At 49.0% G+C, this 15,968-nt stretch overlaps 1 protein-coding gene across 1 annotated transcript in view; it reads left to right on the forward strand.

The window, feature by feature from the left end:
• The window catches only part of VAT1L (vesicle amine transport 1 like), a 164,953-nt gene extending 149,526 nt beyond the window's left edge, over nt 1-15,427 (forward strand). Inside the window, exons 8-9 of the mRNA NM_001046624.2 lie at nt 11,544-11,627; nt 14,225-15,427. Of these exons, the coding sequence (NP_001040089.1) occupies nt 11,544-11,627; nt 14,225-14,323 (183 nt within the window). The 3' untranslated portion in view covers nt 14,324-15,427. The remainder of the gene's footprint in view (nt 1-11,543; nt 11,628-14,224) is intronic.
• The last annotated feature ends 541 nt before the right edge of the window (nt 15,428-15,968 follow it).

Consider the following 15,968-nt stretch of genomic DNA (forward strand, 5'->3'; position numbering starts at 1 on the left):
GAGGGCCAACCAGCCACGTGTGTCTCCCAGAGGACACAACAGCGCCCACAGTCTCAGTCTGATCAGACCTCCCACCAACCTGAAGGAAATGCAGAGCACAGGGGGCCCTGCTGGACAGTACTGGTTGCCTGCAGTTCACAGAATCCAGACCATGGGAAGGAAACCACCGCCAAGCAACCCAGACTTTTCGACCTGGAAGGAACAGCAGCAATAATGAAATAGGACAGCCTGTAGATTTAAAAAGACCTGAAGGTGTATGTTTTTTCAAATGGCACAAGACAAATCGCTGGTGCCTAGGGATGTACTGCGGCTGCTGCTGTTGCTAAGTTGCTTCAGTCGTGTCCGACTCTGTGCGACCCCATAGCGGCAGTCCACCAGTCTCCCCCATCCCTGGGATTCTCCAGGCAAGAACACTGGAGTGGGTTGCCATTTCCTTCTCCACTGCATGAAAGTGAAAAGGGAAAGGGAAGTCATTTAGTCCTGTCCGACTCTTAGCGACCCCATGGACTGCCGCCTACCAGGCTCCTTCGTCCATGGGATTTTCCAGGCAAGAGTACTGGAGTGGAGTGCCACTGCCTTCTCCTAGGGATGTACAGTTAGGTGAAAAACGAAAGAAATACGAGGAAGTGGTCGCTCTAAAAGTCAGGATGCAGTGGTAACATCTGGGGAAGGGGAGGGAGTTGGGGCTGTGACAGAACATACAGGGAGGCTTTGGGGACGTCCAGCAAAGTTCTGTTTCTTTACCTGCGTACTTACAAACTATACATGTGTGGCTGTCTGTGTATGTGTTTTCTTTTATAATTTTAAAAAAGTTTAAAAAGAAAAACTTAAAGGTGTTAGTACCTGTCTCAGCTTGGATAGGTGTGTCCTTCAATTCATGTCCTTCCCTGAACCTTAGAACACTAGTGTGGAGCTAGGCTCGCTGCAGATGTATTTCAACACAGCTGAGCTGCAGAGGGCTGAGCTCAGATGAGGTCATCCTGGAATAGGATAAGCCCTTAATCTGATATGAGCTGTCCTTATAAGAAGAGGGGAGACACAGAAACACAGAAAGGAAGGACACGTGATGATGGAGGCAGAGATCGGAATGCTGTGGCTGCAAGCCAAGGACAGCAAGCATTGTCAGCAACCCCCAGAAGCTAGAAGAGAGGCTGGAAAAAGATTCTTCCTTGGAGTCTTTGCTAGGAAGCCATCCTCCTGACACCTTGATTTCAGGCCTTTAGCTTTCCTGAAGCTTTCTTCATGCACTGAGCAGAAAGCAAGTTGTCTGATGTCCACACAGGTGTGCAGAATCAAAGCTGAGATAATTCATTCTCAGTTGCCCTAGAATGAGAAGGGCTGTAACTGTGACTTTCTGCTACTTTCCTACATGCAGTGATGTTTAAGCCAAGTGCCAAACAGGTCCTATCCAGATATTAAAACATGGTACACCAGACCCCACCCCTTGCAGAGAGATCTTAGCCCTCCTGGGGAGGGACTGGTCTTTCTTATTTCTCGCTGTGAGTCAGTCAAGCCCAGAGCCTCAGTTGTGGTGGGCAGTGGATATTTGGTACATGAAGCACCATTTAGGTCAAGAGTCTAAAACATCAGACCCCCAGAATCGCCTGGAGTGGCATGCCTCTGCATTCTCAACAAACAGGTCTAAGCTGAAGCCAACACACTTTTCTAAAAATGTATTTAACTGGAGGATAATTGCTTTACAATATCGTGTTGGTTTCTGCCATACATCAACATGAGTCAGCCACAGGTATACACATGTCCCCTCCTCCCTCTGGAACCTCCCTCACGTCCCACCCATCCCACCCCTCTAGGTTGTCACAGAGCACGGGGTTTGAGCTCCCTGTGTCGTCACAGCAAATTCCCGCTGGCTGTCTTTCCTACACATGGTAAAGTGTATGTTCCCATGCTACTCTGTCAGTTTGCGCCCCCTTCCTGCCCCCACTGTGTCCACAAGCCTGTTCTCTATGTCTGCCTCTCCTTTGCTGCCCTGCAAATAGGTTCATCCGTGGTGACCCCCTGGATACAGATTGTCTTCCGTCCACATTTTACGAAAACCTGACCTAACCAATGAGTGTTTTGAGGTCAGAGACCATGCAGCACCCACCGTGTGCCACAGTCTCTTCCTAGTCCTGAGGATGGAGCAGAAACCAGGCTCTGGGGGCGAGTCCCTGGCCAAGGTGTCCTGTGCGCACCGTGCAGGGGCAGGCGTCTGCCCTTGCATGGGAGGTGTGGAGAGCGGACTGAGACCTCACACCGTCCCAGCTAGAGCCGATTCTTTCCCTCCAGGGGGCATCTGGCAAATGCCTGGGGACATTTTCCTTTGTCACAAGGGGGTGCTACCGGCATCTAGTGAGTAGAGCTCAGAGACGCTGCTACATGTTCTGTGATGCACAGGACAGCCCCCGCAACCAATTCTCTGACTCCAAAAGTCGGTGCTTCCTAGGTTGAGAAACTCTTCAAGAGAGAGTGGAATTAAGTGTTACAACCCAGGAGCAACAGGGTGCGTGTGGAAGTGCGGAGGAAATACCACACCCTACAGGGCGCCCCTTGGCCCCTCCTCTCCAGCTCCTGCCTCCTCCCGGCTCCACACACCACGCCCTGGGGCTTCACAGGGCTCGGTTTGAAGCTGACATCATCACATCCCACAGCTTGACTTGGCACAAGCCACGTCACCTTGCCAGACCTCAGTGTGATCTCAGCTCTCCTCTGCAAGCAACAGGGGCTCCAAGAGAAAAGAGAGGCTATTTGTCCGTACCCTTGATTGACAGTCTGACAAGCTACCTCTCCCCTCACAGAGATCGGGCGCGGAAAGTGCTCTGCTTGGTGAAGCGCCTGCTGAGCATCTGTCACGTGCTGGCTGCTGTGATGAGAGCCAGCATTGACCCCCACAGCCCCAGGGGGATGCACCGCCACTGCCTTGCCGTTTACAGTTACCTGAGTTTCAGCTTTGGCCCTTTCCCTGAGACTCTCACCTTCTTCTAATGTAACCTGAGGGCAGGTTATATCACTGCCGTCCAGAGCCTAAAACCTTCCTTTCCTTCCTGTCTTAGTGGAGGACCCACAAGATCCCCTTCAAAGTAGTGGAGGACCAACTTTCTGCTGGAGTGCTTTGCTTGCAAATGCCTCTTATACAAACACAGTTACTCTTCTATTTCTACTCCTTGAATCCTGCAGTCCCCAGACAAGCTGTCCCAGGCGTATCTGCCTCTGTTGGCCACCGCTCATTTTGCACCCTGGACATCCTAACCCTTATCTAAATGACAGCCATGTCTAGATGAGACAATGTCATCTCAGTTCCCTTAGGTACAAAAATGCTCCCCAAACAGCCTGCTGCTGCTAAGTCGCTTCAGTCGTGTCTGACTCTCTGTGACCCCATAGACGGCAGCCCACCAGGCTCCCCCGTCCCTGGGATTCTCCAGGCAAGAACACTGGAGTGGGTTGCCATTTCCTTCTCCAATGCACGAAAGTGAAAAGTGAAAAGTGAAAGTGAAGTCTGCAAACAAGCCCTTTCTATGGAAGTCTAAGGAAAGGTCACCTCTGCCTTCTAAACTGTAGTTTCCTAAATGCCAGCAGCTCTGGCCATCATCCCTTTGGAAAGATGAGAACTTTCAAGATTTTGAAGGGTCTTTGGCCTCCTTGTAGTTCTAACCCTTTTCCATAACTTCCACATTTCACCGTTTCAGGGGAAATCCTTCAAGTGTCATGGAACGCAAAACCTTCAGGTGTCATTATCCATCAGGGAATGAATAAAACTAGTATTATCTGGAGGCAAGGGGATGACCTTATTAGTGAGGAACTAGAGTCCTCCAAGCAGGAATAAGAGTTTCTCTCCCTGGCTGGAGGATTTTGCTAAAGGATTGGAAGCAAGAATCAGTTGACACAATATTCTGTAAGTTCTACCACTGCTGTGTGGGATTTCAGGAGTGGCAGGAGCTCAAGCGATGATGTAACCCATCTGCAGCAGACTTGAGAATCTTAATTCAAGAGGATTTTGAAAGCATCGTCACCAGCATCGCCCTCAGAGTTCTGGTGGCTGTCAATGACTCATTCTTGGAGCAGAGCAATATTTCCTTAAACTCTTAATATTTCTATGTCCTTCTCCTTGGCTGAGTGACAAACTTCTTGACCTTCAAGTCTCAGTCCGTAAGTTCATCCCTGCCAAGAGTTTTCCCCTGATTTTCATTCTTCTCCTAACCCCAATTGCTTCCTCTTCTGTGCCCGTCACACTTCAGACATCTCTCTTACAGATTGTACAGCAGATATTTTTTTCTGCAGGGAACAAGAATCATTTCACGCATTTTTTTTTAATCTTCCCCCCAGACCTCACTTATATGTTGGAATAAGCGTCCTCGAAGTGTCCAGCTTAATTCTATTCCACCATCCAAATTTGACACTGGGGAGCATTGTTAAAGAAAATCAAAGAAATGTTGGAGGCATTTCACTGATTTTTTTTTTCATCTTTTGCTTTAGTTCAAAATACAATTCGACTAGAATACACAGTGCAGCTTGATTATGGGTTGTAGGTTTCTGCAGAACAATTCTGGCTTTTAACTCAATGTTTACTTCATTTGAACTCCTCATGACCGCAATGCATACTTGATCATCAGTGTCAACGTCATCTAGGTTCCCAAGGAAAAAAGGACCAGTTGCTTCATCTGATTCTACTGTCTTGCTGTTTTGTCTTCCCTCTTCCTCCCTCTCCAAATATCCTGTCCCTCTTCTAAACCCGTGTTCCTACCAGTGGCCCTTTAAAAATCTTCCTGGACCATCCACACTATTTTGTGGCCAAGCAGACACTTCTTTTAAAATGACGACTTACTGTCTCCTTCTATTGACAATATTTGGCTTCCACGCAGTGCCAGAACTAGAATGGGGCAAGGCACGTGACTAGGGTGCAAAATTTAAGGAAGCACTCACTCTTGGGTGCTAAACCACCACTCAAATGACCTTGGGAGTGAGCACCCCCTTAAATGCCCCACCTTAACTCATGCCTTGCATCATTGCACAGATCCATTTGCATCTAATCCAAACAGGAACTGTGTTTGATTTTTTTCTCCACCTTCCCAGTGGGTCAATCCATGATTCTGGACATTTTACTTTTTCAGTCACTCTTCCATATAGGTCAAAATCTCAGGGCTCACTCACTTTAGATTCTCACAGCTTCTCGACAGAACATAAACCCCAGATTTCAAGTCTACCTGCACTGAATGTGTTACTTTTCCACACCCACTTTGGATTTTAAGCAATCATCCATTCCCCCCAAAGATGAATGCCGTTAATATGAGTCATCTTCCAAATACGAATTGGGTAGATGTGCTTCTTAATTAGAGTATTACTCATTTCTTCCTTTTCAAAGCTTTTAATTTATCATCTAATAGACACAGTGATCCATGGAATAATCCATCTTAATTTTTTTTCCTCTTTTAGATGGCTAGGCTTATTACTATTCATAGCACAAGCCAAATGCTTTGGTTATTAAGTGGTATCATTTGTACTCTAATGAATTTGTGCCTTTCACAACATGGAAAAGGAAATGAAATATTGGGAAACATTAAATGAGACCCCAAACAAAGATGGAGCATCATTAACCCTCATTGCTCAAGCATGAAGGAACTGACCAGTCTGAAGATGACTGGAGGGTGTAGATCTGTGTGAGCGGCCCTGGACAACTGCACCCTGGCAGGCTCTGGAATGTACTGCCAACATCCCCAGCCAACTTCCCCAGCATCTTGCCCGATGCTCACTTTTGTTCTCTGTCCTCATGTCCGCTGGCCTCTTTGCAGTCTCTTCTTTCATACTTTGTCCCCTCTTCTTGTGATGGTCCTCTCCCTTCTTTTCCTAGTCATGTTTCTACTCATCCTTTAAAACCCAGCTCAACTGTCGCTTCTTCAGAATTTTCCATGATCTTCCCAACCAGGTCAGTTCCCCTATCCACGTTCTCTTAACACCATCTCAGAATTACCCAGTGGCAAGCCTACATTTATTTGAGTCATTTTGATTAAGACCATGAGCTTCATGATGGCTGGGATCTTGTGGGTTTGCTCATCGTCATTTTCCGCAACTTCCAGAAAACCACTTCTCCTAGATCCGTTGCAGGAGGAAAGAACGACCACAGCTAGTGTTCCTCTGTGAACACAGTCTGAGCCAATCACGTTTCCCCAGGGGTCATGCGTGGACACCAACTTGAATGCTACGGGACTTGGTTGGAACGCAAACTAGGGATACACGACCAACTCTGATGGACTGTCACCCACTGGGGTGAAATAAACAATTTTTAGATCGTGGAACTCTTCTTATGACGACTAGCCTGTTTAGTAAGTGAAACTGTGATTCCTTCTGGACAGAGAGAGTGTCTGTTTCGACCACCACTCCGCACACAGCTCCTGGAAAAGGGCTTTGGCACTGTTGGCTGAGTGACCAACCGAATGAACAGGTGGACAGAATAACATATCAAGAAGATGGGGAGCAAAGAGGTGAAGCAGCTTGCTGGAATGATGTTGCTGAGTCAAAGCAGAGCCTGGGAAGTGGGGATATCACGCCTGCCTCCTGCCACCATCCTCTCGGGCTGCAGAATCCAGCTGCTGAGACCAGCTCTGGCCAGCCCCACAGCTGGGATCCTGGCTGCAGTCAGTCCATCTGTCCCGCAGCTGGCAGGGGTGTCTCAGCCTGGGTGGGGGACCACGCCCTGATTATGAGCAGACTGCACTGGGCCACCCTGGCAGCCACCAAGCATGCCGCCTGGGCCAGGGGCTCTGGAACGTGGCATGGATCAGACAGAAACCTCTGGGCAGGCTCAGCCGTGTGATGTCTTACTCTCTGCACAAATCGACTCCTTTGTTCGTTCATTCGTTCGTTCTGCAAGCTGTCATATGCCAGACGCTCCTTTGCACTGGGATCCCTGAGGTTGGTGTCATTGTCATGCCATCCAGGCTGCACTCTCCAATACGGCAGATGTGAGCAGCTGAAGTGCAGCTGGTCTGAACTGAGACATGTGCTAAGAGGAAAGTACACCCTGGCTTCCAAACACTTAATATTTCATCCATAGCTTTTATTATATTGAGCATACATTGAAATGATAGTATTTCAGATAGATAATGATGCTGCTGCTGCTGCTAAGTCGCTTCAGTCGTGTCCAACTCTGTGCGACCCCATAGACGGCAGCCCACCAGGCTCCCCCATCCCCGGGATTCTCCAGGCAAGAACACTGGAGTGGGTTGCCATTTCCTTCTCCATAGATAGATAACAGATAAGATAATAAGATTATAGGTATAAAGTATATAAGATAATAGATAATAATCTAGTTAAAGAAAATATATTATTAAAGTGAATCTCAGCAGCTTCTTTTTACACTTCTAATTGGGTCTAATTGGGGCTTCCTAGGTGGTACTAGTGGTAAAGAACCCAACAAAACCCAAAAAAACCTCCTGCCAAAAAAACCAGGAGACATAAGAGATGTGGGCTCGATCCCTGGGTCAGGAAGATCCCCTGGGGGGCACTGCAATCCACTCCAGGATTCTTACCTGGAGAATCCCATGGACAGAGGAGCCTGGCGGGCTGCAGTCCATAGGGTGACAAAGAGTCAGACATGACTGAGCAACTAACATTTTCACTTTCACAGACAGAAATGTAGAAATAGGTGAAATTAATTTTAATCATATGTTTTCCTTTACCCAGGATACTTAAAATGCTATTGTTTTGAAATTTTTAAATTAATGATTTTAATTGGATGATAATTCCTTTACAATATTGTGGTGGTTTTTGCCATACATCGACATGAATCAGCCATGGGCACACATGTGTCCCCCATCCTGAACCTCCCCACCGCCCTCCCCACCCCATCCCTCTGGGCTGCCCCAGAGCACTGGCTTCGGCGCCCTGCTCCATGCATTGAGCATGTACTAGCCATCTCCTGACATGAAGCAGAGAGTCTGCACTCCTTTTTATTATGATTAAATCACTGAAGTGCATTGTGTATTTCACACTCCAGCACATCACAGCTGGGATGGCCGTGGTTCAAGTGCTCAGTGTCGCGTGCTCAGTGGTCACTGTGACAGGCTGTGCCACATTGGCTGGATGTTCCTCCTGAATGCAGTGGGGAGAGGCTCCAAGCAGAGGTGTGCTTTAGAAAAACTCCCTGGCAGCCACAAGGCAGATCAGCAGCTTTCTGAACGTTGTCACTTCCATCTTCTGGGCACTGTCACCCACGCAGGTGCTTCACATAAACTGGCAACTTGGGAGCAACATCTCTCTTTGCAGATTTTATCTTTTGATGATGTCGCTGGAGGGAAGCTTTGGGGTGCACACAGCAGAGACCCATCTGCTCTGGTTTTCCCAGAGTCCTAGAAAGGGCAAGCTGCAGTCTCAATTCCCATGTGGTTCCCACACCATTCAGATGATGACTTGCCACAGACCCCTTCGATTTTTCATCTTCGGGTTTCTCCTCTGTTGAAACTCTGATGCCTGCCTGTGGTCACCTAAGAGGCTTGAGGTGCAGATAAAATGAAGCAACATGTGTAAAATGCTTCACGCTGTGCTTCATAAAGAATTGATCAAAAAACGGTACTGAGTTTCTTTCCCTCTGAGAGCTGTCATAAAAGATTCTTCCCACCCCCAACAGCAGCCCAGGAGGACTGTAAACTCAAACAGCATGACTGGGGATCAGATTCCTAATCCTTTCTCCATCCCCCATGTATGGAACTTCAAGGCGTCAGTTCATTTCAGAAAGCAATCTACAAAAAATATGCAGATTAGAGCCAGCCCGGCAGGGAGCTCTTTCCCTAGCGCCACAATCAGCTTTTCTGTCTCCCTGGGCTCTACCTTATTGGAGAAGCAGTTTAAAAACTGTTCCTAATCTCCAAGGAGTTTCCAGGTGTTTAATAACTTGCCTGGGTAATAAACAACTGAATTCTGGGAAATCATTATGTGAGCATCAAAGGAAGCGGCATGTTCTGGGCAGAACTGGGGAAAAGCATTGGTTTTTGAAGTCTGACAAAACTGAGTCAGAAACACGATTCTGTCGCCCACAGCCATGTAACCTTTGGACAAATTGCTCATGTCTTTGAGCATCAAGGTACTGATCTGTAGAATGGGATAATATGTACCTTGCAAGGGAAGAATTATACGTTCCAGCTAACAATGTATTAATTATCTGTGGCTGCATGACAAATTATCCCTAAGACTTACTGACTTAAAATAACTCCATGATCTCTGTTCCTGTGGGTGAGGACTCTGGGCAGGGCTTAGCTGGGTCCTCTGGCTGCAGTCAAGGTGTCAGCCAAGGCTGTGGCCTCATTTCATGGCTGGACTGAAGGAGGATCTGCTTCCAAGCCCTCTCATTGGCTGTCGGCAGGATCCAGAGCCTGGGGGCTTTTGGATGGAGGGGATCAGCTTCTCATTGGCTGTTGGCTAGAGTTCTCCCTCCATTCCTTGCCACGGTGATGGGGGGACCTCTCCATAGAGCAGCTCACAACATGGCAATTTGTGTCATCAGAACAAGAAAGCAAGAAGAGCCAGAGAAAGAGACAGACTGCAAGACAGAAGTCAGTCTTTCATAACCTAATCAGGAAGGGACATCCCATCACTTTCGCTATACTCAGTTTGTTAGAAGCAGGTTGCTGGGTCCAGCTCACATTTAATGGTGAGCGCGGGGATGGGTCGTGGGGATACACACGGAGGTGAGTCCCAGAAAGGGGTTGGGAGCAGTTTTAGAAGCTGCCTGCCACAATATTTAAAGATTCTTAGTAAACAGTAGTTGTCAGCACTGAAATACGAAAGCACTTGGAAAGCAATGTTCATCACAGAAATGGGAGAAACCTCCTGGATTATGTACCAGGGGCAGGGAACTCAACAGTCACATGATGCCATCAGTCTACAAAAGAGGCTGATTCCGACCAACGCTACCTTGTCCAAAGAACGCGTTTAAAGATACACTGAATTTACAATGACCGCTGGTTTGACAACAGGTTACCAGATAAACATGTTTGCACATTAGAATTGAAAGGCGCCTATTTCCCCTACATCATGTTTTATATCTAAATCTCTTTCTAGTTACTGTAGGATGCCCACGTTTTTATGGAGATGTAAAGATATGCACCTCGGTTTTCTCATTTAACTGTATTATAAAGGCATTTAATCCTACTGCAGTGTTTATAATTAGCACTTTAACAGCCACAAAACATTTCCAATCGGTAGATATATGTCAGAACTTCGGTTTACTTGACCATTCCCTTATTCTGTGACATATAAGTTGCTCCAATGTTTTGCCATTGAAAGCAATTGAGTATCTTTTCTGTGGTAATTTTTTCCCCATAATTTGAATTGTGTCTTTAGGACAAAAGTCCTACAAAAGCAATTAGAATATGCACCTCTTAATGGCTCTCTCAAGTTTTCATTCAAATGGGAAGCTGGCTTTGGTTTTTCTATAAGCAAACACTGCTCCATAAACCCCAGATTGAGTTCCTCAAAGGCAGACAGACACCCTAATTTACTTAAAAAAAATTTTTTTTTAAGATATGGCACCTAGCCTATAAGCAACAATTAGTGAATATTTGTGGATTGAATGAATGCATGAACAAAGATGTTTAAAACTGAAACTTCAGGGAAAATATTTTAACTAGATCTGTTGTTTCCTTGAAAAAAAAAATCAAGAGATGTTGCACTCCCATTTAGATTTTACTGCGATGCGGAGGATTTATCCACGCCAAGCTTGGCGTTGTTACCATTTCCTTCTTTTATTTCATCCCCACAGCACCCCCGAGTGTTCATTTTCCATACGGCAACAATGAAATGCTGGAAGCCCCCATCACGCTCCATCCACACCTGCCTTTGCAAAGGGGGCCCAGGAGGCGTCTGTGTGCTTGTCTGACAAGCCCTCGTCACTTGGGGAGAAACAGGAAGCCCCCTCACTGGAGAAAACGCTAGTCTGGAGACGCCTCCACTCGGGTGGGAAAAATGTTCCTGGGTCATGGGCCATTTTAGCCAAACTGCGAACCAGATTATGTAACATTGGAGTAAGCTGGGCACAGATGACCCTAGAAAAATAATTTTACAATTTTATTGGTCAAAATTTGCTCTGGTTAATGGGCCCTGACACGTTCTGCAGCATGTAACTCTTGGAACCCCACAGGCCTTTCCTCCCCCAGTTCTTTTTCCTTTTTTAAAGAAACGTTCCTCTTTTCATTTCTGGAGCTATCACGCTCATTTTTTTAGACACAGGAAACCTAACTGCTTGCATAACAACAAAGAGTGTGAGTGACAACCAGAATTTAAGTTGGGAACCACCGCCGGTTGAGCTGCTAAACCTGGACTGCAGCGCCCCCTGGTGGACAGCGAGTGGTTTGGCTTGTCCAGGTCCTCTCGTCACCTGGATGGCATCACCAACTCGATGGGCACGAGTCTGAGTAAACCCCGGGAGCTGGTGATGGACAGGGAGGCCTGGCGTGCTGCAGGCCATGGGGTCGCAAAGAGTCGGACACGACTGAGCGACTGAACTAGCCTGTCACCTGGGTGACGTCTCACCTCACCTTTGTCTCCCTGTCTCCCAGGTGAAGGAGGCCATGCAGCGAATCCACGACCGAGGGAACATCGGCAAGTTAATTCTGGACGTAGAGAAGACCCCGACGCCACTGGTGAGTCAAAGGAGAGGCATCTGTTCACTGCGGCAGGAGAGGGTTTTCAGAGGCAGGCACACGTGCGGTGGAGGAGAGCTCTCTGCTCTCAGCTCTCTGCTGGGGCTGGTGGGGGAGACCCCAGGTAAGTGGGTGAGGGATTAGTCACAGATGGGATGAACGCCAATAAGGAAAGGAAAAGGCTTCGGCAAGAACATTTCCAGAGCCATCCGAGGGCAGAGGGGAGAGGACAGAAACCACAGCCCGGGCCTGTTACCTGAGCTCACTCTTGGCTACAGGTGGGAGGAATTCCTGGTAAAGGTTCATAAACTCACATTCAGATCCCCAACAGAGTGATGCCACCTGCCTCCGAGCTGCCTCCTGCTGGCCCCAGGGCTTTTCTCTTACCAGGACCACACCCTTACATGTGGGGACCCCCCATACACACCCTGTCCCTCAGGAGTGAAGCATGTCACACACACATCCCAGACCCTCTTGCAAGGGTCCCTTGAGGGGCTCTGCAGTGTGGCGGTCAACACACAGACTGCCCCCAGGCTGCATGGATCCTGAGCCCTGCTCTGAACCCCTGCATGACCTGGGCAGTCGTCACTCTGGCTTCAGCTCCACTGTCTGTAAACTGGATCTGAATACGCCCTCATCAGTCAGTTACAGTGACGTGCATAAAACTTTGTTTCGTACAAACTAAGTTCTAGGAAAGATTTAACCAAGAAAATACTCGGGAAGACTTTTGGTTTCTCACATGTTTAGCTTTGGAGCTGCATCAGTGGTTGATGAAAGAGGAAGAACTAAAATCCTGGCACGTTTTAGTCCAACGTGCATGCTTTAAAAAGTGTTTCCTTGCTTTTGAAACCAGAATGTGGTTTGGGTATAATGGCCATTTCACACAATGAAGGACAGTTTAGTGAGAGGATATTTTACAACATGGAAGTGACTGATAACAATCTGGATATAATTTTCTAAATGTTTTCTAAGTCCCAGGACTGGGCCAGCAAGTGTTTGGAGGCAGATAAGGGGTTACGGTTAGGCTAGAATCGCAGGGCTTCTGTGCACCTGTGTTCTGTTTTTTAAACCCGTGACCGAGTCTATCTCAGTCCCATCAGAGGAGGGGGTCTAGAGCCCGGCTGGACCGCTTATTGCTCTCAAGCACCGGAGTTGTTCCTGGCTTCCTGCCCTCCATTACACCTGAGGTCCTGTTGGGTGGTGGGGCTGGTAGGAAGGCCTGCTTGACCACAGGAGGATTCTCAACAGGACAGGAGCTGCAAAGCCACCTTTCTGAGTGAAAGCCCAGGCCGTACCGTGGCAGGTGTCGCTGTCCTCGTTGCTGGAGCTCAGGGGGGCTTTCACCCCTGGGACCTGAGCTGACAGCAGATGGGCCAGCTCAGACCTGCGGTCCGGGGAGCATCTCTTGGCGGGAGGGGCCCGTCCCTCCTGGATGGAGACGAGGCTTGAAGGAGAGGCAGCCAGCGGTGAGGGTATTTCTAGGGAGAGCAAACAGCACAGGGTCCGGGCTCTGTGGGGCCGCGTCACCGCCCTGCAGCATGTGTGGGGGGGATGGGTGCAGCTAGGGGCTCCTGGGGCACACTCTCCTGGCAGAACGGCCACTGTCAGAGCTCAGGGGGCATCAAAGGCCCCGAGTCTGCCCCACTGAACCCACTGCAGGGAGCACACCCGCCACTCGAAACCGTCTGGGCTACAAGGCGTGGGGGCAGCAGGCTGCCCGAAGGTCCGGAAGCGGACGTGCCTACAAGCAGCGGGAACATCTGTTCTGCTGGGGCCTTCTCCTGATGGGGACGGGCGAGCACAGCAGGGCTCATCTGACACCGTGCGTAGGGTCAGAGCCGAGACGGAGCTGCTGCCTGCACACCCCGCGGCGTCAGACGGCGCCCCCGCCCCAGGCCTGGCGTCTGCCCCGGGCCCCAGAGAGGGCTAGCGACCTTCTCTGCAGCCTGCTGACCTCCGCTGCCTCACGACTTCCCGCTTACACGTCACCTCTGAGTCTCCCTTTGCACCGCTGCAAAACGAGTGCCAGCAATAGTTATTGCTATGGCTACTACGTCATGGCTGTTGAGAAGAGAAAAAGTGGGGTGATGGACACGAGGTACCTGCATGGTGCTGAATATGGCGTGTATACTAATAAGGAAGAACTCTCACCACTATGTGTTCACTGTTCTAAAACGCACATTGCCTTCCTGTGTGTGTCCGGAACTTTGCTAGCTGCAGGAGATAAAATGGAAGAAAGCAGGAGCCTGGGTCATCTGCCCGGTCGCTTGCAGTTCCCACAGCGGGGCAGGGTGTCATCTGTTCACAAGCCGTGTGTATAGATGGGACACGGTAGCCATGGATCCGGGCCACAGAGGCGCTCATAACAGGGGGACTGTTCCCATTAGAGAAGTCTGGGAAGGCTTCCTTGAGGAGGCGGGCTGTGTGCTAAAGGAGAAGCAGGCTTGCGCAGGCAGGAGGGTGGAGGGGTGGAGCTCCAGGGAGAAGGCCCCGCATTCATCAGTAGCCGAGAGAGAAAGTCCAGCTCCAGGTTAGACCACGAAGGAGGGGGTGGTGCCGAGAGTCAGGGGCCTATCCCTGTTTCTGTTGGATTACAGATGGCCAACGACAGCACAGAGACCAGCGAGGCGGGCGAAGAGGAGGAGGACCACGAGGGAGACAGCGAGAACAAGGAGAGGATGCCCTTCATCCAGTAGCCCGCGGCCCGGGCAGGAGGACAGAGGGATGCTCTGGGAGAAGAGGACCCAGCTGAGAAAACCCTCCTGTGCCCCAGTGAACAAACGCTGTAGTCCAGTGCGTGTCGTGTTTGTCTGCTGTCAGCCGAGCTAAAAAAAAAAGCTGTTGATCACTGTTGTTTTTGAAATTAAGTGCCAAGCCCATATCATGCGGTATTACATCCCTTCCCCATCTGTGTATTTTACACTCTGCCCTCTTCTCTGTTTCAAAACCATCCATCTTTGGGTCCTTCTCGACAGTTCTAGAACAGCCTTGAAAATCGATACGAGCCCACAGGTCCGTCGCTTAGGAGGCCAGACGTGGGCAAAGACGAGTTTGGGTTGAAAGGTCCAGATCCGAGAAATCTTCGGGCCAGTGATCCTTTTTGCTGCCAGCCGCCCATGCTTCCGACAGGAGCACTTGCCGGTTTGGCCGGCAGAAAGAGGGTAGGCCGGGAGATGTTTTCACGAGCCCATTAACTGTAGGATCTCCCCAAGTCATACTCTACTTCCTCCCACTGAAGAGGCAACCTCTTCACCTTCATTCAGGTGTTTCATGGTCAAAAGGTTGGAAGACCCTCCTCCCACCCTCTGATGCTTGATCCCTTCACTGGTTCTTAACCACAAACATAGGGGAAGAGATGTGCATTTTTCAGGACAGAAGATGGGTCAACAGCAAAGTGTGAGGACCAGCCACGGGGATTCCTCCTCTGAAACCCCATCACGAGAGCAAAATCCTCTGGCTGCGTATAGATTTCATTTTAAGAAAATGTGCCAGGTGCAGGACTATTTCCGAGTCACTCCTGAGACCTGCCTCTGTTTGCACACTTGCCATGGCATTACCCTTCTTCCTCTTTTCATTTCCAGGTACTGGATAACCACCTTTACCGTAGATTCCCCTCCTCCCCCAGGGAAGACCCCCTTTTTGAGCCCTATTTGGGGGGAAAAATCAATGAGTATCTTTTTTCTTGCCAAAGCATGTTCCTACATGTAACAAACTCTAGTGATACAAAAGGTTGATGTTTATTATCTGATGCCAAATGTGCGTTCCTCTCCTCTGAAATAAAAAAATCATGGTGCAGACTCTTTGCAAGACCCTGCTTTTCAGAAATCAGGGACCAAACTACTTGATCACACACCCTTGATGAACTTTCCAGCTCCCAAATTCCTAAGGAGCCCACCCCTAGCCCCACCCCACTTGATATGGCTTGAGGCGAACAGTTCCCCTGGAGGAAGAGAAAGAGAGTCAGATTGCGGGGGGGTCCTCATCACCTTCTCCCGGTCCTGCTGTCCCAAGGGGTCGATTCCATCACTAGCAGACCAAGCTGCAGACACAGGAGCCCACACGGTTACCAAAAGGCTCCCACATTGCCCGATCTCTCCACCACTGAGCCTTAGGGTAGAACCCACTCTTTCCCCAAGTGATGGCAATGAACGCATCTCAGCAATTACCTGTTTTATTCCCTAAGTCCCTTTGTAACAAATGTCACCTCCCTGAACATGTGCTTTTTTTCCCCCTATCTTAAGCTTGTGATGATGACTTATTTATGCCAAATATTTATCTGAAAGAAGTGTCTCCTCACTGTACGTACACATAAACTATGAAGATGAGAAAGGGTGATGCCAT

This window comes from Bos taurus, chromosome 18, assembly GCF_002263795.3.
Source record: "Bos taurus isolate L1 Dominette 01449 registration number 42190680 breed Hereford chromosome 18, ARS-UCD2.0, whole genome shotgun sequence".
NCBI lineage: Eukaryota > Metazoa > Chordata > Mammalia > Artiodactyla > Bovidae > Bos > Bos taurus.